General features: G+C 54.2%; 1 protein-coding gene and 1 long non-coding RNA gene across 2 annotated transcripts; one reads left to right on the forward strand and one right to left on the reverse strand.

The window, feature by feature from the left end:
• Positions 1-1,820: 1,820 nt before the first annotated feature.
• LOC143687613 (uncharacterized) lies at positions 1,821-8,793 on the reverse strand. Its single transcript, XR_013177598.1, has 5 exons — positions 8,636-8,793; positions 7,979-8,217; positions 4,815-5,301; positions 4,138-4,295; positions 1,821-2,021 (listed from the first exon to the last, which is right to left on the reverse strand). It is a non-coding gene; the product is annotated as an uncharacterized LOC143687613 (long non-coding RNA).
• On the forward strand, positions 5,758-18,205 carry SGCA (sarcoglycan alpha). The gene is made up of 10 exons (XM_077164734.1): positions 5,758-5,968; positions 6,849-6,968; positions 7,067-7,221; positions 7,451-7,523; positions 7,962-8,160; positions 8,593-8,755; positions 10,590-10,798; positions 11,031-11,057; positions 15,589-15,780; positions 16,072-18,205. The coding sequence occupies exons 1-9, from the start codon at positions 5,932-5,934 to the stop codon at positions 15,767-15,769; spliced, it is 1,164 nt and encodes a 387-aa protein (XP_077020849.1). The 5' UTR covers positions 5,758-5,931; the 3' UTR covers positions 15,770-15,780; positions 16,072-18,205.
• The last annotated feature ends 4,350 nt before the right edge of the window (positions 18,206-22,555 follow it).

Consider the following 22,555-nt stretch of genomic DNA (forward strand, 5'->3'; position numbering starts at 1 on the left):
TAGCACTTAAACAGTCCTGCTTAATGTCATTAAATAACAATTAATTGTTGGATTACTCATTTTCTAGGAGTATACTCAACAGGTAAATTTAGGTCCAGGCTTCAAACCCCATATAGCGTGGTACCCAGAACACAGAAAGGTGTAGCGGTCAGAGTAGGCCTGCTCTGGAAGCCCTGTCTGGAAGCAGCACCGGTCCTTAAAGCCGGGTCCAAGGGGACTCAAACCACTATATTTACTCCCCAATCCACTTTTATTCTGATGACCCACTCACCTGGTCAGATGTCCAGACATGGAACTGGACATTATTTTTTTCAACATAACAACATACAAACACAAACATTCTTAATATATGATCATTCCATTCTTGGTATATAATCAATAACTCACAATATCATCACATAGTTGTATATTCATCACTATGATCATTTCTTAGAACATTTGCATCAATTCAAAAAAAGAAATAAAAAGAAAAAAACTCATACATACCAACCCCTTACCCCTCCCTCTCATTGACTGCTAGTATTTCCACTTGTCCAATATATTTTAGCCTTTGTTTCCCTTATTTTTTCCTATCCCCCTTATCACTCCCTGTTTCATTGATCACTAGCATTCAATATACTAAATTTATTTTAACATTTGTTTCCCCCTATTTATCTATTTTTAATCCATATGTTTTACTCATCTGTCCATACTGTAGATAAAAGGAGCATCAGACACAAGGTTTTCACAATCACACAGTCACATTGTGAAAGCTGTATCATTATACGATCATCTTCAAGAAACATGGCTACTGGAACACAGCTCTACATTTTCAGGTAGTTCCCTCCAGCCTCTCCATTACATCTTGAATAACAAGGTGATATCTACTTAATGCGTAAGAATAACCTCCAGGATAACCTCTCGACTCCCTTTGAAGTCTCTCAGCCATTGACACTTTATTTTGTCTCATTTCTCTCTTCCCCTTTTGGTCTAGAAGGTTTTCTCGTTTCCCTGATGCTGAGTCCCAGCTCATTCTAGGATTTCTGTCCCACGTTGCCAGGAAGGTCCACACACCTGGGAGTCATGTCCCAGGTAGAGAGGGGGTTGCTTGTTGTGTTGGCTGAGAGAGAGAGGCCACAGCTGAGCAACAAAAGAGGTTCTCTGGGGGTGACTATTAGGCCTAATTTTAAGTAGGCTTAGCCTATTCTTTGCGTGGATAAGTTTCATATGAACAACCCCCAAGATCGAGGGCTCGGCCTATTGCTTTAGTTGCCCCCACTGCTTGTGAGAATATCAGGAATTCTCCACATGGGAAAGTTGAATTTTTCCCCTTTCTCTCCATTCCCCCAAGGGAACTTTGCAAATACTTTTTTATTCACTGTTCAAATCACTCTGAGATTTATCAGGGCATCACTCTGGACAAACCTACAAAATCTCATGCCCTACTCAAGGTTCCATGTACTTATGGCATTCAATTAAACTGTCCACATAAGTTATATTAGGAAATGCACTAGTCAAATTATAAATTTTGTATCAAATAAACCTTTTTTGCTTTAGTCTTACACAGAAGTTAAAGTTTTAAAATACGAGTTACCATTTATTTTCATCGCCCTGCAATTGACATTCCTTTGTTCTTCCTTTATGTAAAAACATTATTAAATTTGCACATTTAGTCACTATCATTGTACATCCTAGGCATTCCTAGATTATACCATCTCGGTCTTTATAAAGATCTATCTTTCCTTCTGATTTCATTTGTACCCCCAGCCCTCCTCCCTCTATCATTCTCACATTCAGTGTACTAACATTACTATATTATTCTTTAAGGCTGTTGAAGGCACCAGAAGTCTGTGGAGTACTGGCAACAGAGACCCCTGGTTGGTGAGCCTCTAGACTAAACTCAGTCCAGCGGCCGCAAAAGGCTCGGTTACCTGGCTCTGCTGGGGCTCCAGAGCCTCGGGCATTGTCCCATCTGGGTCATCAAATTCTTACCGGACAGACACAGTGCGTTCTTTTCCCCAATGCATTCAAACGACCAATTCCTGAGACACCAGGGTTTCAAAGAGAGAAAACGTTTATTACTAGGCACATAGTAGGAGAGCAGATGGCCTATCAGCCCAAACTATGTCTCCGCAAACTGCAGTAATTCTGATAGTTTTATAGAACTGAAAGATTCAGGGTTTAGGATAATGAGCACTGTGGCCCCGGCTGGTGGAATTAGAGGGGACCTAATTACTGAGCATGCCCAGTCACAGAACATATGTAAGAAAATGGAGACCTTAATATGGTGATGGGCCTGATAGTTAGTGTTATAATGAGACATAGGTGACTGTAGGTTGAAGTCGAAACTACTGCGCATGTCAGGCAGGCCCACTTTGGTTAGTCTCCGTTATCAAGATAACTTGGGGTGGGTTAGCTCTGGGCTAACCCAAGACCCTTTACTAATAGACATTAGGGGCTGTCTTTAGTGATTACAAGATTCTAAAGTTGAAAAACAGAATAAATGGGTACAAAGGAAGGTTAGTCATAAGTTTTTTTATAATTACAGGGGCACAAGATAAAGACTATGCAATCCTTATCTGAGACCAAGGCAGCTGGCTTACAATTTAGAGATTTCATGTGTTTACCTCTGTCTTCTCCAGTATACCAGAAAGTAAAAAAGAATACCTATATACTGATTCGGTAATCAAAATCATCCTTTAAATCCTAATTTTTCAGTTACACATCTACGATTTACAGGAATTAAGAATTTACAGGAAATATCAAAGTGGAAGGAAGAAGTTAAAAATACCATGGGGATGCATACAGGAAAATACAGACTATGAAAACTCTACAGAATAAATGACCTGGTTTCTTCAGGAAAGAGAGACAGGGGGGTGGGGGGTGGCAAGGAAGGTTTTATAAATTTAAAAAAACATTATTAGTCCATGGCAGCATGCATACCTATTTGCATCCTGATTCAAGGAAGTGCATTTTAAGGCAAATTCTGATATGTATGAAACAATTGGAAATTTGAACACTGGAAATTTGATGTTAGGGAATCACCAATTTTCAGGTATAATCATATGATTAAGTATAATAATTGTGATTGTGTTTAAGAAGAGTCTGTCTTTTTAGAGACATACACTGAAATACTGACAGATGAAATTAAGGAAGGGAAAATTGGGAGGGGTCTTGATAAAACCAGATTGGCCGTGAGTTGATAATTGTAGGAGCGGGATGATGGCTATAGGGAGCTCATTGTATTATTCCATATACTTTTGTTAAACTTTGCAATTTCCAAGATAAAAGTTTTTTAAAAGATGAGGTTGAAAGCCCCTGTGACCCACACCCCTCCTCTGCTCTGGGCCCCAAATGACAGGGGTGCTGAGGTTATTAAATACAACAGCAAGTTGCAGTCCAGTGGGCTCTGAGCGGGGAGGTCCTCTCATGGACCAGGGGATTGGGGAGACTTTTCAGGGGTTTCTACCTGGCTCCTGGGACAGCCCGTAGCTCCCTGGAGCAGGGGAGAGGATTGGAGGGAAAAGTAGCTGCAGCTTTCCCAGTAAGAAAGGCTCGCTTTAATGGGCCTGGCAGCACTGGGTGTGGGCGCTGCCACCTTAAGATGGCTGAGGGTGTGAGTGGGCAAGTTCCAAAATTAACAGGGGAGGCTGCAGTGGGGAGGAAAGGGAGTCATACGGAGACATGGAGGGGCTGAGGTCTGGCAGCTGCCCAGGCTCTGGCACCTCTGCCTGCTCCCCTGAGCCCTCGGTCTCTCCCTCTGTCCCTCTAGAACCTTCCTTCCTTGTGCCTTCCATCTCTGACAAAGCTCAGTAATGCCAAGGTGATTCTCGGCCAAATGCTGAGTGGATGCAGACTCTGGAATTTGATGGCTCTCTAGGGACGGGCGGGACGGTCAGGTGGGAAGACAGAGGAAAGGTCAAGGACTAAGTAACCTACCCACCGATCACTGCCTTGGGCTGACCTAGGGCAGTTCCCAGATATCCTTGCATAGGGCATTGGGATGTGGGGTGAAGCGGGTGTTTTAGTTTGTTAAAGCTGCTGGAATGCAATTTACCAGAAATGGAATGGCTTTTAAAAAGGGAATTTATTAAGTTGCAAGTTTACAGTACTAAGGCCATGAAAAATGTCCAAATTAAGGCACCAACAGGTGGTTACCTTTATTCAAGAAAGGCTGATGCCATCCAGAACACCTCTGTCAGCTGGAGAGGCACATGGCGACTTCTGTAAGCTTTCTCTCCTGGCTTCTGTTTTCATGAAGATTCCCCCGGAGTGTTTTCCTTTCGCATCTCCAAAGGTCTCTGGTTGTGTGGGCTCTAAAGCGTTTTCCAAAAAATGATTCCTTTTTAAAGGACTCCAGTAAACAACCTACCTTGAATGGGTGGAGACACATCTCTAGGGAAACCACCTAATCAAAAGGTACCACCCATAATTGGGTGAGTCACATTTCCATAGAAACAATAAAAAAGATCCCAAGCAACAATATTGAACTAGGACTAAAGAACATGGCTTTTCTGAGGTACACAACAAGTTTCAAAACGGCACATTGGGCAACACCCTTCCTCTTGCAGCCCTGCAATTCCAAGAACTTTGGAACCCTGGCATCCATGGCTCCCTGCCTCTTTGGACCAAGATTCTTTGGCAGATGCAGGGAGGAAGGGGGAGTGGTGTCCTGCCAGCAAGTACGCCAACAGCTGTCATTTACTGAGCCCGGCTCTGTGCCAAAGACTTTCCATGTACCCAACAAAAATCAGCAGTGTGGCCTTGGGGAACTAATATACCCCTCGACACCTCAGTTTTCTCATCTGCAAAGTGAGTATAGTAGTAATGCCTACCTCGGAGAATGGCTGTGGGGTTGGAGCGAATATGCACGTAAACATATGCAAAACTTTTAGCAGGGTTTTCAGGCAGCAGCAGCAGGCAGGGGTTAGCTGTCATGACCCAGCAGCAGGCAAGCTCCATGGGGGTGGGGGTTTGCTCGTGGCTGTGTCCTCAATGCTGGCACATAGTAGGTGTGCAATAAAATGAGTTGGATTCATTATTGATTCCTGACAATGATCCCAAGAGGTGAGCAGTATTCTCGGCTATTCACAGCTGTGGAAACAGAGGCCTAAAGAGATGGAGTGATTCACTCAAGGCGTGATTCACCCAGGGCCACAACTCCAGGAAGTGTGAAGGTGGGACTCACGTCCAGGCCCGAGGCCTCCAAGCCTCCGTGCTTCGCCCTGACTTTGAGGGCTTCCGAGCCAGAGATGGGGCCTCCTCCCTTCCTCGGGCTCCACTTGGCTGTTTCTGTCCAGGGTGCTCTCTCTCTGCCTACTCCTAGGGTACACATTGGGGGTGCTTGGTCTGGAGATACGGGCACCCTCGTGTGCTGCTAAGGAAGCTGCCACTTATCCCCCTACACCCGCCGTGATCCTGGTTACGGACACAGAGATGATAAGGTCCCAGTCTCCGAGGAGCTCAGAGCACCTGTACCACCCACAGTGCTGTGTGGTTGGGGCAATACCTTGGGGAATGAGGACGTTCAGAGAGGCTCGGAGCGGAAGAGATACCTGTGCAGTCTTAAAAGGTGAGTGGAAGTTTGCTGGCTAGGTGAGGGCAGAGAGAACAGCTTGTGCAAAGGCATGGAAAGTTGAGGGGCCTAGTGGACTGGGGACCGCAGCGTGTGGCCAGGCAGGAGTCCGGAGTGGAGGGGGCGGGGCTGGGAGGTATGTGGAGGAGGGGATTCTGGCCAGGATCAGGGAGGGCCTTGGGAGGCAGTGAACTGGGCTGCTCAAGGACAAGGGGAGCCCTTCGGGTTTGGAGGGGAAGGACTGGAGGGAGGGCCCAGGCCTCCGAAGCTGGGACCCAGCTGCTCCGGGACACTTCCCCTCTCCGGTCTCCTCCCCTCCCTCCTCCCTGCTGCTCCTGTCTCTGTCACTCACAGGGGCCGGACAGGCTGGAGAAGCCATGGCAGCAGGGCTAGTCTGGATTCCTCTCCTTGTGGGCAAGTTGGGGTGCTTTTCAGGGAACAGGCCCAGGCTGAGGGGGTGGGATTGAGGGGCAGTGAGATGAAAGTATAGGGAGTCCTCCAGGAGGAGGCTAGGGCCAAGGAGGTGGGGGCAGGAGGGGCTTTGGGGTGTGAATGCCATGGCCAGCAGGGGTCCCATGGGGGCATCTGGAATGTGGGGGCTGGGAGCTTAAGGGTTGGGGCTGTCTCAGGGCAGGGGCAGGCCTGAGAGTGCGGGCCCAGAGGGCCGGGGGCCCTTTAATGAGCTGGCTGTGCCGCTGCCACTTCTGTCCAGGCCCAGGCTAAATTTGGCTCCAGGAGGGAGTGTGGGGGCCAGCTGGGGCAGGCCCTGGGTCCTCTCCAGGGCTAAGGACCCCTTTTGCTCAACTTCCATCAGCCTCTGGGGCAGGGCCTGCTCCCGGCCGTGCATTAGGGGAGGCATGTGAGGGGAGTGGGGTCCTAGAATGGCCACCCCCCTCCCTGAAGACTTCTTCCCCTTTCCCTGCCCAGCCTCCCAGACACTCAGAGCGAGGTTCTTTTCCCACTGCTCCAGCAAACACACACACACACACACACACACACACACACACACACACACACACACACAACCTCCCCTAGCCAAACATCAGGCCCTGCCCACCATGACCTCCCCTGCCCAACCTAGGGAGGGGGTCCTAGAACAAGGAGTCTTATTCATGGGCCCCCCATTAGGGTGGGTGGCACAGACAGCAGGGACTGGTCCTGCTCTGGGAGCTGGCGGAGCCGGGCCCCCGCACTGCTCCCAGGTCCTTAGGGCACCGGGACTTGGTGGGGAAAGGGGCATTGTCCCCTCTCCCAGGACTGAGGCAGATGTTGGGGGGGTGTGGGGTCCCCTCAGGGCTCCTGGCAGGGCTGGGGGGCACGGAGCCCCCACAGAGCACCCTGCACCCGCTCGTGGGCCGCGTCTTTGTGCACACTTTGGACCACGCCGCCTTCCTGCGCCCGCCTGAGCGCGTCGGTGAGAGGGGCCGGGGCGGGCCAGGGGCGTGTGGGCGGGGCAGCCTGGGGGGAAGGCTCCGGCATGCGTCTCCAATCCCCTCCCCGCCCTTCCACCAGCCGCCCCGCCCGTCACCCGCATCACCTACCAGGCCCACCTCCAAGGCCACCCAGACCTGCCCCGGTGGCTCCGCTACACCCAGCGCAGCTCCCGCCAGCCGGGCTTCCTCTACGGAGCTGCCACCCCAGAAGATCGTGGGCACCAGGTCATCGAGGTAACAGCAGGGAACCCAGAGAGCCGTGTCCACCCCATGAGAAAATCACAGGGTGGGCTTGCGGCCTCCTGGGTGCCGCCCTGTGTGCCGGGAGGGGGCGTTTGTTCATGTCCATTTCCCTGTCATTTCTGCACCCCTAATTTGGTGTGGTGTTGTCCCTGCCAGGTCCCAGCTGTGCCCAGGTCTCCCCTAACTCCACTTCCCAGCCCTCTTCCCTCATCCCCCCCAGGTCACAGCCTACAATCGGGACAGCTTCGAGACCACCCAGCAGAGGCTGGTGCTGTTGATCCGGGACCCAGAAGGTACCACCAGCCCCGCCCACCCCATCCCACCAATACCAGGTTGGGGGCATCTCCTCTGGAAGCAGCGAAGCTAAAAGGGGGTGCTGAAGGGAGAGGACTGGAGAGCAAAAGGGAGCAGGGCATCCTGGAAATTAGGGAGTCAAGTAGGAGATGCCATTCATAAAGTCTAAGGACCAAGTACAGCTCTGGGATTCTAGACTCTTGCCTTGTATTTCTGCCTCCTTGGCAGACGGACTGCATGGCCCTGGACAGTTTGAGGCTGCAGTGTTGGGGAAGGGTATCAGGGACCTGTGAGGTATGGGGTGTTGGGGAGAGAGAGAGAGAGAGAGAGCCAGGAAGGGGTGTCAGGAGATGCAAAGAGGAGCTTGGCAGGATCAATGCAGGGCCGTGGTCTGTGAGGGGCTGGGTGCAACCTGAGTGCCCACCTGACCCTCCCAGGCCCCCTACTGCCATACCAGGCTGAATTCCTGGTGCGAAGCCATGACGTGGAGGAGGTGCTGCCCTCGGCACCTGCCAGCCGCTTCCTCACAGCCTTGGGGGGCCTCTGGGAACCAGGGGAGCTCCAGCTGCTCAACATCACTTCTGCCTTGGACCGTGGGGGCCGTGTCCCTCTTCCCATCGAGGGCCGCAAGGAAGGGTAGGTGAGCAATCCAGGAGGGCTTCTTGTAGGAGGAAGAGGCAGCTTGTTTTTCATCTAAATGGTGGACATAGAACAGAGGTCTCCCCAGTTACCACTTATCTATCTGTGCACACCCTCACCACACCCATCTGTACCTCCCAGCTTCACGTCCTTGTCCAGTTTTCTCCACACACTCCCCCCCCAACATCTTCCTCTCTCCCTCTGTGGCCCAAACCCTAGTTACTTTGAATTTTGCACCTCCTGGTGCCCCATGAGGACGCAGAAGATCCATCAAGGGGCATTCCTGGAGAGATAAGGCCCCTGGAAGAGTGGAATGTTCTGTATACTCTCACCACTACCCCCAATCTCAGGATGAGCCCTGTAACCCCCAAATCTCCAGTGCCTGGTGACCTCGTGACTTTGCTGACAGTGGCTTCTATCTGGACCCAGGGTGTACATCAAGGTGGGCTCTGCCTCGCCCTTCTCCACCTGCCTGAAGATGGTGGCATCTCCTGACAGTCACACCCGCTGTGCCCAGGGCCAACCTCCACTTCTGTCCTGCTACGACACGCTGGCCCCCCACTTTCGTGTGGCCTGGTGCAACGTGTCCCTGGTGAGGAGGGACAGGTGCCAGGGGTGGGCCGGGGTGTGGCCCCCATCACATCACAATCCCTCCCCTGCCACCCTCTTGTCTCTCTGTCCTCTTTCTCTGATAATATGTATGTGGTCTCAGTCTTTTTTTTATTTAATGCATTTTTAAAATTTTATTATTTAAAGAAAAATTTTTTTAAACATAACATGCAAACATGAACATTCTTACCATATGATCATTCCATTCTTGGTACATAATCAATAACTCACAGTATCATCACATAGTTGTATATTCTTCACTATGATCATTTCTTAGAACATTTGCATCAATTCAGAAAAACAAATAAAAAGAAGAAAATTGATGCATACCATACCCTTTACCCCTCCCTTTCATTGACTGCTAGTATTTCCATCTGTCCAATATATTTTAGCCTTTGTTTCTCCTATTTTTTTCTATCCCCCTTTCCACTCCCTTTCATTGATCACTAGCATTTCAATCTACTAAATTTATTTTAACATTTGTTCCTACTATTATTTGTTTTTAATCCATATGTTTTACTTATCTGTCCATACTGTAGATAAAAGGAGCATCAGATACAAGGTTTTCATAATCACACAGTCACATTGTGAAAGCTATATCATTATACAATTATCTTCAAGAAACATGGCTACTGGAACACAGCTCTACATTTTCAGACACTTCCCTCCAGCCTCTCTAATAGACCTTAAACTAAAAAGGGGTTATCTATAAAATGCGTAAGAATAACCTCCAGGATAACCTCTCGATTCTCTTTGGAATCTCTCAGCCATTGACACTTTGTCTCATTTCTCTCTCCCCCCTTTTCAGTCGAGCAGGTTTTCTCAATCCCTTGGTGCTGAGTCCCAGCTCATTCTAGGATTTCTGTCCCACATTGCCAGGAAGGTCCACACCCCTGGGAGTCATGTCCCATGTAGAGAGGGGGAGAGCAGTCAGCTTGCTTGTCGTGTTGGCTGAGAGAGAGAGGCCTGTATGTGGTCTCAGTCTTGGTTTTTCTGAATCATGCGCGCGCACGCATGCACACACACACACACACCCCACAGACACACCCTGAAGTTCTGTCTCCTTCCGCAAGAGGGCAGTGGAGTCCACAGTCCAGGTAGGGTCTCACCATTCTGGGCTCCCAGGCCAGCCAAGCCCAAAAGCAAAACAATCACTTCCCACATGGCTGTTAACCCTTTAACCAAGGGCCTCTGTGAGACACTCTGCTTCCCTTGAAGTTGCCATCTAGACCTGTGATGAGGGGTGGGTAATTCCATTTTGCATAAACCAAAGACATGGCTTTCTGGGATGTTGAACCCCTGATGCCTACAGTTGGAGCACCCCTCACTTGCTGGGCTGGGAACGGCAGCCGAACTTTGTCCCATGAATTGGCTGACAGGGCAGGGAAGGGACTCTTCAGGGCGGCACGTTCAGGGGCTGATATTCAATGGCATCCTTGAGCACTTGCTGTATGCTAGACACTGGAAAGTCAACACCTTTTGTCCTTGCAACCACCCCAGCACAGAGGTCGTGCTCTTACCATGGTGAGAAGACAGCCCCAGCTAAGGGCTTCTCTGAGTCAGGATTCAAAGCCTGGGGTCTGACTCTAGAGTCGTGGCTCACCATTGTCCTGTCCTGCCTCTCTCAGAATTGCTCTATCCTGGCTCCTAGTCCAGGGCTTGTCCAGCCAGGTCTCATGAACTGGTGGACGCAGCCATGCAGAGACCCCGTGGTTGGATGGGGTGATAGGAAGGGTGGCCCCGGGACCCCTGCCCTGTCCCCCAGGGTCTCTGCGTGTGGCCAGCTGCTCCGGGTCAGCCCTGGGCTCTCTGAGCAGGTGGATCTGTCGGTGCCGGAGCCCGCAGAAGAGCTGCCCACCCCTGGGGATGGTGTCCTGGAGCGCGACCCGTTCTTCTGCCCTCCCACTGAGGCCACGGCCCGTGACTTCCTGACCCATGCCCTGGTCACCCTCCTGGTGCCCCTGCTGCTGGCCCTGCTGCTGGCCCTGCTGCTGGCCTACGTCATGTGCTGCCGGCGGGAGGGTCGGTGAGTGAAGGGGGGTGGGAAGGGCTCCGGGTCTGGGGTGCCATGTGGAGACCCTACAGGGAGTATGGGCCCCTTTCTGGGCGGTGCTGGTTCCTGGCACCTTGGCACCAGGAGGGCATTGTGGAGGTCAGCATGCAAATGAGCCTCCTCCATGCACGCCTGTGTCCCTGCGGTGTGGTGGGTCAGCACCCCGAGCTGAGCTAACCACCCCCTCCCCGTCGCTTCTCCACAGGCTGAAGAGAGACCTGGCCACCTCTGCGTGAGTAGGGGAGAGCTGGGGAGGGCTGGGTGGGGCTCCCCTGGACTGTTGAGCTGGACCCTCCAACCTCCATAACCAGCAGAGATTGTCCTGGGGTGGTAGGGATGGAGGGGGCGGTGCATCTCTGAGCCTCCAGCCCTGGGCTGGCTGAATCCCAGGTCTGACCTGTCCCGGCCCTACCTTGCCGTCTTCTGGTCCCCATGGAACGGTGTGATGTGGTATGAGGGCGTGGACCTGGCTAGGCTTTCGGGGGTTGCTGCCACTCAGGGGGAAAGGGTTGGAGAGACCAACTTAAGGAGCTCCTCCCCCCACCCCACTTTCACCCTGGATCAGGCTGTGGCCCTCCCTGGCCTCTGTTTCTCCACCTGCAAGGTGAGATGGTTGGACCAGCTTGTGGCTGCGGTGGCTTCCAATTTCCCCAGCCCTTCCCCAATCCATGTCACCCTCATTTTGTCCCCAGTTCACCCCACCCCCACCCATGGCCTTAGCTCTCTCCCCTAGTGCCCCCAACCCGCTTTGCTTCCCCCACCCCAGGACCCCAGAGATTCCAGGAGGCAGATGTGAAATAATTTAGGCTCCTTTTATTCGCATTGCATGGAGCCTGTGGCAGGCCTAGCGGCCCTGCCCGTTTGCCCAGGCTGCCTCTTTAATTGCGGCGGCATTTGGCCCCTTTGCGAACGCCCTTGGCTAGCCGCTTGTGCCCCTGTTTGGAGCCCATTAGTGACCTCCGCTGCCCAGGTTGGCGCTGCCCAAGCCGACGCTGCCCCAGCTGGCGCTTTCCAGGTTGGCGCCGCGCAGTCTGCCCCCGCCGCCGCCGCCGCTGCTGCCGTTTCTTGGCCTTGAGCTTGGAGGCGTGCTTCCGGCCCATACGGAAGGAGCCCGAGGCCCCCTTGCCGGTCACCTGCTTGAGCATGCCCTTGTCCACCAGCCTCTTGAGCACCTGCTTGAAGCGCCAGGCATTGCGGGCCACATCGTAGCCCATGGTGGCCACAGCCTTCTTCAGGATGGCCAGCGACACGCGGTTGCGAGCCCGCTTGTCTGCCACGGCTCGCAGGATCACCTTGGACATACTGGGTTTCTGCTGGGCTCGGGGACGGGAGCGGCGCCTGGTTTCACTCTTGCTGGGGACCCCCGACACGCTGGCCAGCCGGCCTCCACCCAGGGTAGTGTTCGAGGCCAAGGCCGTGGTGGCAGGGAGCAGCGAGGTTTCTTTCTGCATCTCTGCCTGGGGTAGGTGAACGGAGCTGGGAGCGAGGACCTCCAGGGTGGTGGCTGGAAGTCTCCACTGGTTCGTTCCTGGGTGGGCGGGTGAGGTTCCCTCAGAGACTTCCTCGTAGGGTTCCGGCCCCCGCCTTCCCCTGGGTGGCCAGAGGGAGCACCAAGGATGGTCACCCACGGCTGGCCTCAGCAGGTCTGTGCCGGGGCCACAGGGCGCAGGAAGGTTACCTGTGTGGTGACCTCAGGGGGCCATTGTGAGGCCACCAGAATCCTGTGGGGGTCACAGTGGCCCATTGTCCACTCCTGGGGGGTAGGGCCAGGAGATGTCAGATGGTGTGGGCGCCGGGCCCCCCAGGCAGCCTGCGGGGTGAGGGCTCCCGTGGTGGCCCCCACCCACAGCCAGCACAGGGACGCGCACACGTTCACACCCACGCACGCCTGCGTGGGGGCGGGTTTCACGGGGTCTGGGACCTCTGCTTAGACCTGCCGCTCGTCTCCACCATCCTGACCCACTGAGCTTTTGACCCCGTGGGGTGGAAAAACATACTGAAAATCATAATTACACCACCTCTCTGAATGTCTACAGAGGGAACAGAAATATTTTCCAGAGGAACCTCAGAAATGCATTTCCTTGTTGATTGAATTCCTTGATCAACTTTCTATACAAAAGGGTGAAAAGGCTTCACTTTTTTTTCTACTCTCATTTTCATTTTATAGAATTCCCACCCACCCTACCCTCCGCCATCCCCATTTGGGCTCAGTGGTTGTCCGTGTGAAATTCACAAGGAGGATTTTATTTCTCAAAAATGTTTTTGGGTTGTTCTGTGTCACATTTGATAAGTTACGTCTTCTGCCATTATGGATATTCTCTTGTGACCAGTATTGAGCTTTTTCTGGGTCAGTTTTGTAGACCAGATGTTGTCGGGAAGATCTGCTGACAGATCTTGTATTTGGAATCAATAACTAATTTTACCAAAAGCGGTTTGGGTTTTGTGTTGATTTATTTCTACAAAATCCAATATCCCCCCTTGTTTGGTGTCTGCCGTTTTTCAAATGAGGATTCTGTTGCTATTTTTCATCTATAACAGATTTCACAGGCTGCCAAGCCCTCCAGGGCCCAGAGACCCTTGTCTGCCCTGCCTGCGGGGGTGTGAGCCAGCAGTGGGGCGGGAGGGGCAGTGCGTGTCTGGCGGGGTGGGGGAGACCGAAAGCCTCTCGGCCGCCCTGGCAGCCACGCCTGTGTGTGCGCGCGTGTGTGTGTGTACAGATGTGTGCATGTGCGTGTGCATGTATAGGAGTGCCTGCGGGTTTGTCCGCCCAAGTGCTGATGTGGAAGGATTGGGGGGCAGGGTGGGGGCAGGGGGAGGCTCCGTGGCTCTCTACTTCTGCCTCTGCTCTAGGAAAACATCCCCAGAACATTCTTCCACCTGTGTGGGTTGCCAGAGTAATGAGACCCAGATGTAGGGCTGGAGGTGGGGAGGGGGGCACTTAGCTGAGGCCTTTTCCCCCGCCAGGGGGCATCGCCTACCTAGCTGCCTGCTCTGTCTGCTTCTGACTCCCCTTCCCCCTCAGCCTCCCCTTTCCTGAGAATGGAAAATTCTCTGCTTGCCAAATTCCAGACTCAAGAGCTCATCTTGACCCTCCCCCAGATTTAGAGGGTGACTCCACCTCCTCCCGCCAGCCTGCCAAGACTCAATCCCACTCCCCCCAGGATGAGTGTGGCCCATGCAGAGCTGGAAATTCCTTCTTGTAGTCCAGCCTGGTGAGCTGTAGCCGGCCAGAGGCTGTGTCCACTAGTGGAGCCTCGGACATGGGTGGGGTTCACCTCCTTTCCCCCACCCAATCAGTAACCAAGTGGCAAGTGGGGTCACTTCAGTCCTGTCTGGGGCCCAGCCCCTGCAAGAAAATCAATTGTTATTGTTTTTAATGAAAAGTCCCTGCTCCACAGTCTGACTGACCTAGCAACCAGGTAGTCTGGGAAATATCTTTGGGCTGGGTCCACAAATGTAGATGGGTTTTATGTAAAGGGCCTTGAAAGCATCCTACTGGAGGCCAAGTTCACTGGGTGGGCTTGCTGTAATAAAATAATACCGATGATAATAGTAGCAACTGAAGACTACAATAGTAGCATGATGACCAAGAGATGTTATAAAGGCTTGTACTGTATTAACTAATTTAATACGTACAAGAACTGTATTACTGTTGAGGAAACTGAAGCACAGAGAGGTTAAGTAGGTTGCCTAAGGTCACACAGCCAACAAGCAGTTGAACCAAATTCAAACCCAAATCAAGTCCTTGCACTTAGCCACCATGCTGCCCTGCCTCTAGAATGAACTAAAGCTTGCCTAAGGACAGCAGAAAGCAAGACCGTGAGGATATAAATGAGAATAAGGCTGAGCATTTTGAGGAGCCACTGGAGCTAGACCACAGGAAGGACTTTCCAATGGACGAAGCTGTAACAGATCCACTTAGTGCTGCTGGGATTTCCAGCTCATTGAGGATGGTACCCAGGCCTGGCCCTCAGGGAGCTCAGGTCTGAAACAAAGACAGGCAGGAACGTGATGGGGGCAGGCTGTGGTGGGCATGGAAGGAGTCAGGGTACAAGGGGAGCAGAGGAGAGGCCCGAGGAACCAAAAGGTGAGCTGGTCAAGGCTAGGCAGATGGGAGAAGGTGTACCCGAAGGAGGAAAGAGCTTGGGCAAAAGCTAAGCGGTGAGAAAAGGTGAAGGAGGAGGTAGGTCTGCCAGACTCACCAAGGATGGGGGGTGGGAAGGAGGGCTGGGTGCTGAGTGATTGGAGGAGGATGGGGGGCGGGTGGAGCTGAGTGCTAGAGGGGCCCAGAGGGGCTCAGGATATCAGATCCCAAGCGCAGATACTGGGCTCAGAGTGGTGAATCTACACGGTTGTCCCCTCAGTTCTGGGGACCTCAGGAGCACTTGGCACAGGCTGGCACCGCTCCACGTGCCGAGGCTGTATTTTCCCACTCAATCCCCATCACAATCCCACGAGGTAGGTACTTTTATTATCCCCGTATTAAGTGGAGGAAACTGAGGCACAGAGTGGTTAAGCCAATGCATACAGCTGTGAATGCAGGCTGTCTGTGCTCAGTCACTCGGCATTGAGCTGACGCCATAGGACTTGCAGTGCCCCCACCCCCAGCCCGCCTCCATGGTGTGTTTGAATCCCCCTCCACACAACAGGTGGGGGGCTGCAGGGTGGCTCCGAGGCAGCGCCAGGCTGAGCCCCCTGGCCTGGCTCCTGGGCCATGGGCCAAACTGCAGGCGCTGATTGCCCACCGGTCCTCCTGCATGCAGCATCCAAATGGTCCATCACGGCACCATCCGCGGGAACACGGAGGAGCTGCGGCAGATGGCAGCCAGCCGCGAGGTGCCCCGGCCTCTCTCCACTCTGCCCATGTTCAACGTGCGCACAGGCGAGCGGCGGCCTCCACGTGGGGACAGCGCCCAGGTGCCTCTCATCCTGGACCAGCACTGAGGCCCGGCCAGGTGGGTCCAGCTGGGCATGCCAGCCCTCGTTTCTGGGAACAAGACAGCCTCTGTCTCAAGGCTGGGGCAGGTGGCGGGGTATGGCAGAGGGTGGGGAAGGGCACATGGACCTGCCTGTTGCTAAGCTGTGGTGGTGAGCATGCCCAGAAGTTCTCGGGCTCTGCCCCCCAGTGCCAACCACTTGGACTCGCAAGGTCAGGGTGGGTGGAGGCAGGAGAACCGGGGTCTGTAACTCACAGACCTGTACTCTCTTCTTTTCCAATTCTCACCGTCCCTTCTTTCCCCATCCAGAGAGCAGCCTGGCCCCCTCTGCTGCTTCCGGACCCTGGCCAACCTGGACTCCAGGTCGGTAATAAGCCGAGAACAGGAGTGGTAGAATGAGGGGGCCTGGGGTCAGGCACCTCAGAATAAATCCCTGCTGCTCTGCTTGTCTGTTGTCACTGGTGCCTGCCACTCAGCAGCTCCCTCCCCAGCCCCCACTACCTCTGTTTCCCTTTCTGCCTTCTGGGAGCCCCCAGGAGCAGCCAGGGATTCCCAGCCTGCCTCTGAACTCTTGGCATTCTGCTGTTTTCTCAAATTCTCTGAAGGAAGAAGCAAAAGGACCTGCTGCATGTCATCTGGTCTGAACCCTCCCTTGAAACTGATAACAAGGGATTCCTGGGTCATCATCCCCATTTGATAGACATGCATGAGGTCTAGGGAGAGAAAGTGACCTGCCCAGGGACAGAGAGCAAGTGAGTGGCAGAGCCTGGATGTGAACCTGCCTCCACACGCTTGCTGGAGGGTCGAGGTTCTGGAAGCAGGGGACTCAGGCTTTACCTGGAGAGTTGGATGATGGGTGACGGACCCAGAGGTCCACTGGAGGGAGATGTGCCACGAGGGAAGCCAGTCTAGGTATGGGGGAATGAAGACGGAGATGGCTGGGGTAGGAACGCCCTCCGGTAGGGTCCCCCAAGGTCCTAGGAACAGAGGATACCACCCAGCCTAGAGCCCTTGTGGAGCTGGGGATTGCCAGCTGGACTTTGCCCTCCAACCCCATGAGGAGCCCTGGAGGGCTCAGCAGACCAGGATGAGGCCTGAGCCACCCAAGTGGCCACAGACCAAGGCAGACCAGCGCTGTGCCAGCTCACCAGCTTCCACTGTCACTTCTTACTGCTGCAACCTGAGGACAGACCAGAGATAGAGCTCGAGAGGGGACCCTGGTGAAGGAGAGGCAGCAGAGGAGTGACGGCACCTGGTCTCAGGCCCTTCTCCTGGGGTAGCTCCTGAGAGGATCCAAACACAGCAAAGGCATCAGGTCGCCTAGACTTCTCAGTCCTTGTTGGAGCACCAGCTCCAGGCCTGGCCTGCCCCTCGTCCTGGAGCATGACTCTCAGCCCCCTTCTAAGGGACAAGGCGGGTGCAGGAGCAGCTCGCCTTCACCTGGAGAGGGGCCCAGCCTTGGGGCTGATGGGGAAGGCGAGCGAGTCCTGAGGCAGCTTCTAGTCCAAGGGAGCTGGGATCCACCTTGGCCAAGGTTCCCTGCACGGGACTGAGTTTTTGGCTGCTGAGTCCCCGTGATCAGAAATGTGCAGGTGGGGGGCTTGTGAGGGTTCCAAAATCTCCTTGAACCCCTGAGTCCGACCATTTCTCACAGCCTCCACCCTGCCTTCTCCAGGCATGACGGCATTGCCCCTTGGCCCCTGCAACAGCCCCCTGCTTCTTCCTGAGCACCCCTAGTCTTATCTCCAAGCTCCAGCTTTCAGATGGAGCCACACATCTGAAAAGAAAACTGGGGTGTCTCACTCCCTTGCCCTTTACTTCCCAGCGCCTTCCTGCCACACGCAGGGCCCACAGGCTCTCTGCCCTCACCCCACTCTCTCTTGCTCACTCTGCTCCAGTGCAGAGCCCGGCTCCCGGAACATGCCAGATACAACCCTGCAGCTGGGCCTTCGCCCCTGCTGGCCCCTCAGCTGGGAACTCCAGGCCCTGCTGTCCACACAATGCCCCCCTCGTTGTGGTCCTCCTGGTCTCTGTCCCAATGACACCTCCTTGGAGGGACACCCCTCCCGGCACTGCTTGCTTTCGGATGTGTAGCCTGCTCCCTGCCCTAGACAGTAACCCCCCGGCAGGCAGGATTTCTGTTTGCCCCTAGGAGGCACAGTATCTGCACACAGTAGGCCTTCAGGAAAGGCACGAAGGGAAGGTGAGCTCCTGGGTTTGCCCTGAGTCCTTCAGGAGGCTGCTGCTCCTCTCTGGGCATGGGGTAAGCAAGGCCAAGACTAAAATTCTACCCCTACCCACCCCAGCTGCTGGGCACCCCACGCCCTTTAACTGTTTAATTACTTAATCAAGCATTAATTCCACAAGCATTTATTGAGGCCAAGCTGACCTCAGACCTGAGGAATGCTGGCATGCCATCACGTATGTGCTCAATAAACATTTATTGAATGAATGCTTAACCCCTGAACCAACCGGTTTCTTTGACGAAAGCACGTCTCTGACTTCTCATATGTTCTTTCCTCCTTTCTCCTGGGGACCCATCATCTGACCCAAACCAGGAGATGCACAGAATCTGCACTGATGGGAGACTCTGAGCAGCCAGCCTGCTGCCTGGGGTGACTCCTGTTCAATCCCAGCCCCTTTGAGCCCTCTCCCTTGTCTGTGTGTGTGTGTGTGCCCCTCAGCCAGGCAGTCCCCGGGCCTCCAACTGGGTTCTTCCTCTGCTGGCCAGGCATGGGAGAGTGAGAAGGCAGCTCCTCACTTCCCGCTTCCCGGCTTTGCCTTGTCTTGGCAGCACCTTCCTCCGTGCTCGGCTCCAAGGAGCACACGGAAGCCTGGCTGCCGGCCTGGGAGGAAGCGGCCCAGACAGCAGCCGGGAGCATGGCAGGACTGCAGAGCACGCACAGCCAGCCATGCCTAGGTACACACTCGCACACGCCCCAGCCGCCTCTGGCAGCACACGGTGGCACAGACACACTCAGTCCCCCTCCGCTCACTGTACGATGACTCCTTGCCCTGACGTGTGAGGTTCCACCCAACAGTGACACGCCCTCCCCTTGCCCCAACTTAGACAAATACCAGGAGCAGCAGTGGCCTGTCCCCCACCCCCACCACAGAACAACATCCGCCGCCACCCTCAGAGTCACTCTCACTCTGCAACTCTATCATTTCCTCCAGCCCCGCAGCAGGACACTGCCCATGACACCCAGTGAGTGACTCCCACCTTCGCCCTACCCACGGCCCCCACGCAGGCAAACTCTCCGATGTTTCCTCACCACCTCTCATTTGGCTGACCTGACCCAGAGAGCAGAGCACCACCCGGAGAGCAGGGCTGGCCCTACCCTCTAGATGGACACTGTCCCCAGATGGACGTGTCTCTCTTATTCATGACGCCTCCTACAAGGATGTGTGCACACACACACGCACACGTCATCATCTCACAGAGAACACTTGGGGTCGAAATACCCAAGCGTGTTGGGGTTTGGGATCTGCTGGAGCAGGATTCGAATGAACGGCTCTGCGTCCTGACAGCTGGCTTGACCGGCTGAGCATCTCTTACTCATAAAATGATAAGAAAAACGGCCTGGGGCTATTGTAAACATTTCTGAGAATTCCAGCATCTAGAAGCTCTCAAGAGTGGAGACCGTATCACCCATAAGTCACACCAAAGCTAGAAGCCAGCGGGTCTCCCTGGCCCTGCGACCCAGATAAGATGGGCTCACTCTCCATTCTCCGCCCTGGGAAAATTCCAGGCTCTGCCTGTGAATTTGGAGTGGGGGGCTTCGTTCTCATGACCCGCGCCCCGGCCTGCTGCCCACGACTGTGCTCTCCAATGCCGACGACACAATAATATTTTAAAATAGATTAGGTTAAATAAGAGAGTAAAATTAATGTCGTGTGGTTCTTTTTGTTTTTGAATGTGGCTACCAGAAAATGGCTCGCACTGTCCGGTGTTGGGTGACGCTGGTCTCAGGGCTGTTCATTTATCTCTACTCGGATGGGCTCAGACCCAGCCCTCAGCCTGGGCCTTGCTTTCTGCAGAACTGCTCAAGCCAGGTGTCCGCATGCACCAGGCTTTCCCAAGGCTTGGAGGGCGGCAGGGGTTTGCCCCTAGCGGTGAATTCACCTCGAATGTGAACACACGTCCTCCTCACTTTTAGGTACATTCTGTTCTCCACCTTGGTTCTCATCCTCCTCTTCCCCTCTCCCTTTCAGCAGGAGCCCCCGCCTCCCACATTCCTCCCATTTTCTTGCACAGAGAAAATCCCACTTTCTCCAGCACCACGTGCACCAAACTCACCTCCCTGGGACCTTGCCTCATGCATCTTTGCAAAGTGCTGACATCTCCTTGAGGTAAGGGTCCAATGACCTTTCCAGACAAGGGAGATCTTTTTTCTAAGGGCAGGTGCTTCCTTCTTCCAGGGTCTTGCCTCCTGGTCCGTCACCACGCTCTCAGCCTGTCTTGGGAAGCCTCCGGAGCGTGCACGGGACAGGGGGCCACAGACATGGCCCCCCACCACCTCCAGGCTTCCACTTGCCCTGGGACTGTAGGACTGTGCTCCCCTCTCCCTGGCCTCTCCTAATTTTCCCCATGCCCCTCCCTGCCCCCTACTTATGCTGATTCACTCACACAGATTCCTTCTGCACCCTCTTTTTTTTTTTCTCAAACATCAGTGTCCCAAATTCCAAGGCCCCTGCATCCTCACAGTTTATGAGCTGTCTCTTACACTGCCATATGTGGGGGGAAGTTCACCCCCATTATATAGACCCCCCCCCCCCACGGGCACACTCCCACGTGTACAGCCTGCCGGGAACCTAGGCATGTATGCTCACAGGCGGATGAGCACACAGAGCGAGACATACTTGTCCCCACGGACACCCACCAAGGACCCCACTCAAGGACCGCTGGCGGGATCCCCTCCCACTCACAATCTCCCACGCTCACCCGCCAGCCTCTTCCCGTGGGCACGGGCACGTCTCCCACGCACAGTCCGCACTCCCGCCGCTCCCCGCCCCCACGGGCGGCGCGCGGGCCCCAGCTGGGCAGCATCCCCCTCCCCAGCCGCACCCGTGCGGCAGCCTCACCTGCCCGGACTAGGAAAGACTCCGGGGTTCCCGGGCAGCCGGGGGTTAAGAAGTTGGAAAGAAAAGGAGGGAGAGTTCACATTTCCATCATAGAAAACCTTGTCAGGAGATGGTCCTGGGTCACAAAGCGACTTCTTCGGGTTCTCAGACAGCAGCGAATTTCAAAGATCCATATGAAACCTCCTCCCTCTCTAGGCTTTTCCATGTGGATTTGAACGAAAATCAGGCAGGGAAGCGTGGCTCCCGGGGAGGACAGAGATGAGCCCGTGGAGCCGCTCTGGGACCAGCAGGCCCCGTGCCACCACGCCAGGGACGGTGCGTCTCGGTGAGCAAGGACCGGCCGCGGTATTTAGGACAGCGGCGATGCCAGCGCAGAGGAGGGCTGGGGCCAGGCGTGTGATACAATGGCCCCTTTGTCCCCCTCCCCTCCTGTCCTGCACCCAGACAGAAACCACAGCTGGGCCCCACACCATGTGACACAGGCGGGGAGTCGCCAGGGCCCCGACAGGGAGTGCGCGCCTCCTGAGCCCACGCACGCACGCACACACGCGCGCACACACACGTGCACACACACGTGCACACACACACTCACACAAACACTCACACACACACACACTCATGCATCCACGTGGAGATCTGTACATATGAGGCAAAAGACACCAACCCCTTCTCCTGGCTGAGCTGTCCAGCACCGCAGTCTCCAGCTACACGTGAATTACAAGTAAATAACATTAGAAACTGAGTTCCTCTGTCTCACGAGCCTTCCACCGCTGTTTGCTCCCCTTTACAGACTCGTTTTCACTTGCTCTTCATCTGACACTCGCTCACTCCCGGACACTGTTGTGCGCCCTCTCTTTCCTCTCCCCCACGTGCGCACGTGAACGCCGTACCCGGCCTGCATTGTCCTTGGTGAACTCTGTTCAGCCTGGTGAGAACCACGGTGAAAACACGACAACATAAAAATGGCAACAATCTCTAGGACAAATGGCTGAGATTAGTTTTATGGATGTGAAGTGCTTGGGGAACTCAGGAAGGGAAGTTCAGCTTGGGTTGGCAGGGGGACGGGAAGGTGATGAGACATTTGAGTGTGGCCCCCAGGGTGGAGGTTGAGCAAGGAGAGAGGGGGTGGGGTGTCATTTCAGGCAGAGGCAGATGCATAAAGAAGGGCCCAGAAGCAGGGTATGTGGTAGGAATGACAGTCACTCACTTTGGCCCATGGGACAGGTGTGGCCAGGAGAGAGGGACAGCAAGCCTGGGCAGCTGGGTAGCAGCCAGATAGAGGCCTAGGATGCCAGGCTCTGGATGCTTCTAGATGCCCCGTGGTAGAGGTCCAGGGTAGACGGGGTTACCTGGGCAGTGTGTCAGGCGTCACCATTCATCAGAACAACCTAGTCACAGGTGCCGCACGACCTCGGGTATTCTGCGTATGAACAGACTTTCGTTTACGAGCCATAATGTCTCATCCTCTCTAGACTAATTTTTTTTCTACATTGTCCACCACTTACGGCAGAAACGTCACTAATAAATTATTAAAGGTCACAATTAATAACCATGAATACTTAATGCAGCCAGTGGCTGCACTAGCACTGCACTGGCCCGGTGGCAATGCACTGTGGTCCTGCGCGGGGGACACAGGCGTCTCCTTCCTTGAGGTTTAGTTTCTGAGATGCTGAGAGAGAGGGGTGGACAGCTGTCATCTTCTCCTTGT

Source organism: Tamandua tetradactyla, chromosome 6 (assembly GCF_023851605.1).
Source record: "Tamandua tetradactyla isolate mTamTet1 chromosome 6, mTamTet1.pri, whole genome shotgun sequence".
Lineage (NCBI taxonomy): Eukaryota > Metazoa > Chordata > Mammalia > Pilosa > Myrmecophagidae > Tamandua > Tamandua tetradactyla.

Excerpts from the sequence above, each read along its gene's own strand:
- SGCA (XM_077164734.1), top strand. The coding sequence starts at position 5,932 with ATGGCAGCAGGGCTAGTCTGGATTCCTCTCCTTGTGG. Across the intron at positions 7,524-7,961 it reads GTTGATCCGGGACCCAGAAG|GCCCCCTACTGCCATACCAG; the intron begins GTACCACCAGCC and ends TGACCCTCCCAG. Across the intron at positions 10,799-11,030 it reads TGCTGCCGGCGGGAGGGTCG|GCTGAAGAGAGACCTGGCCA; the intron begins GTGAGTGAAGGG and ends GCTTCTCCACAG.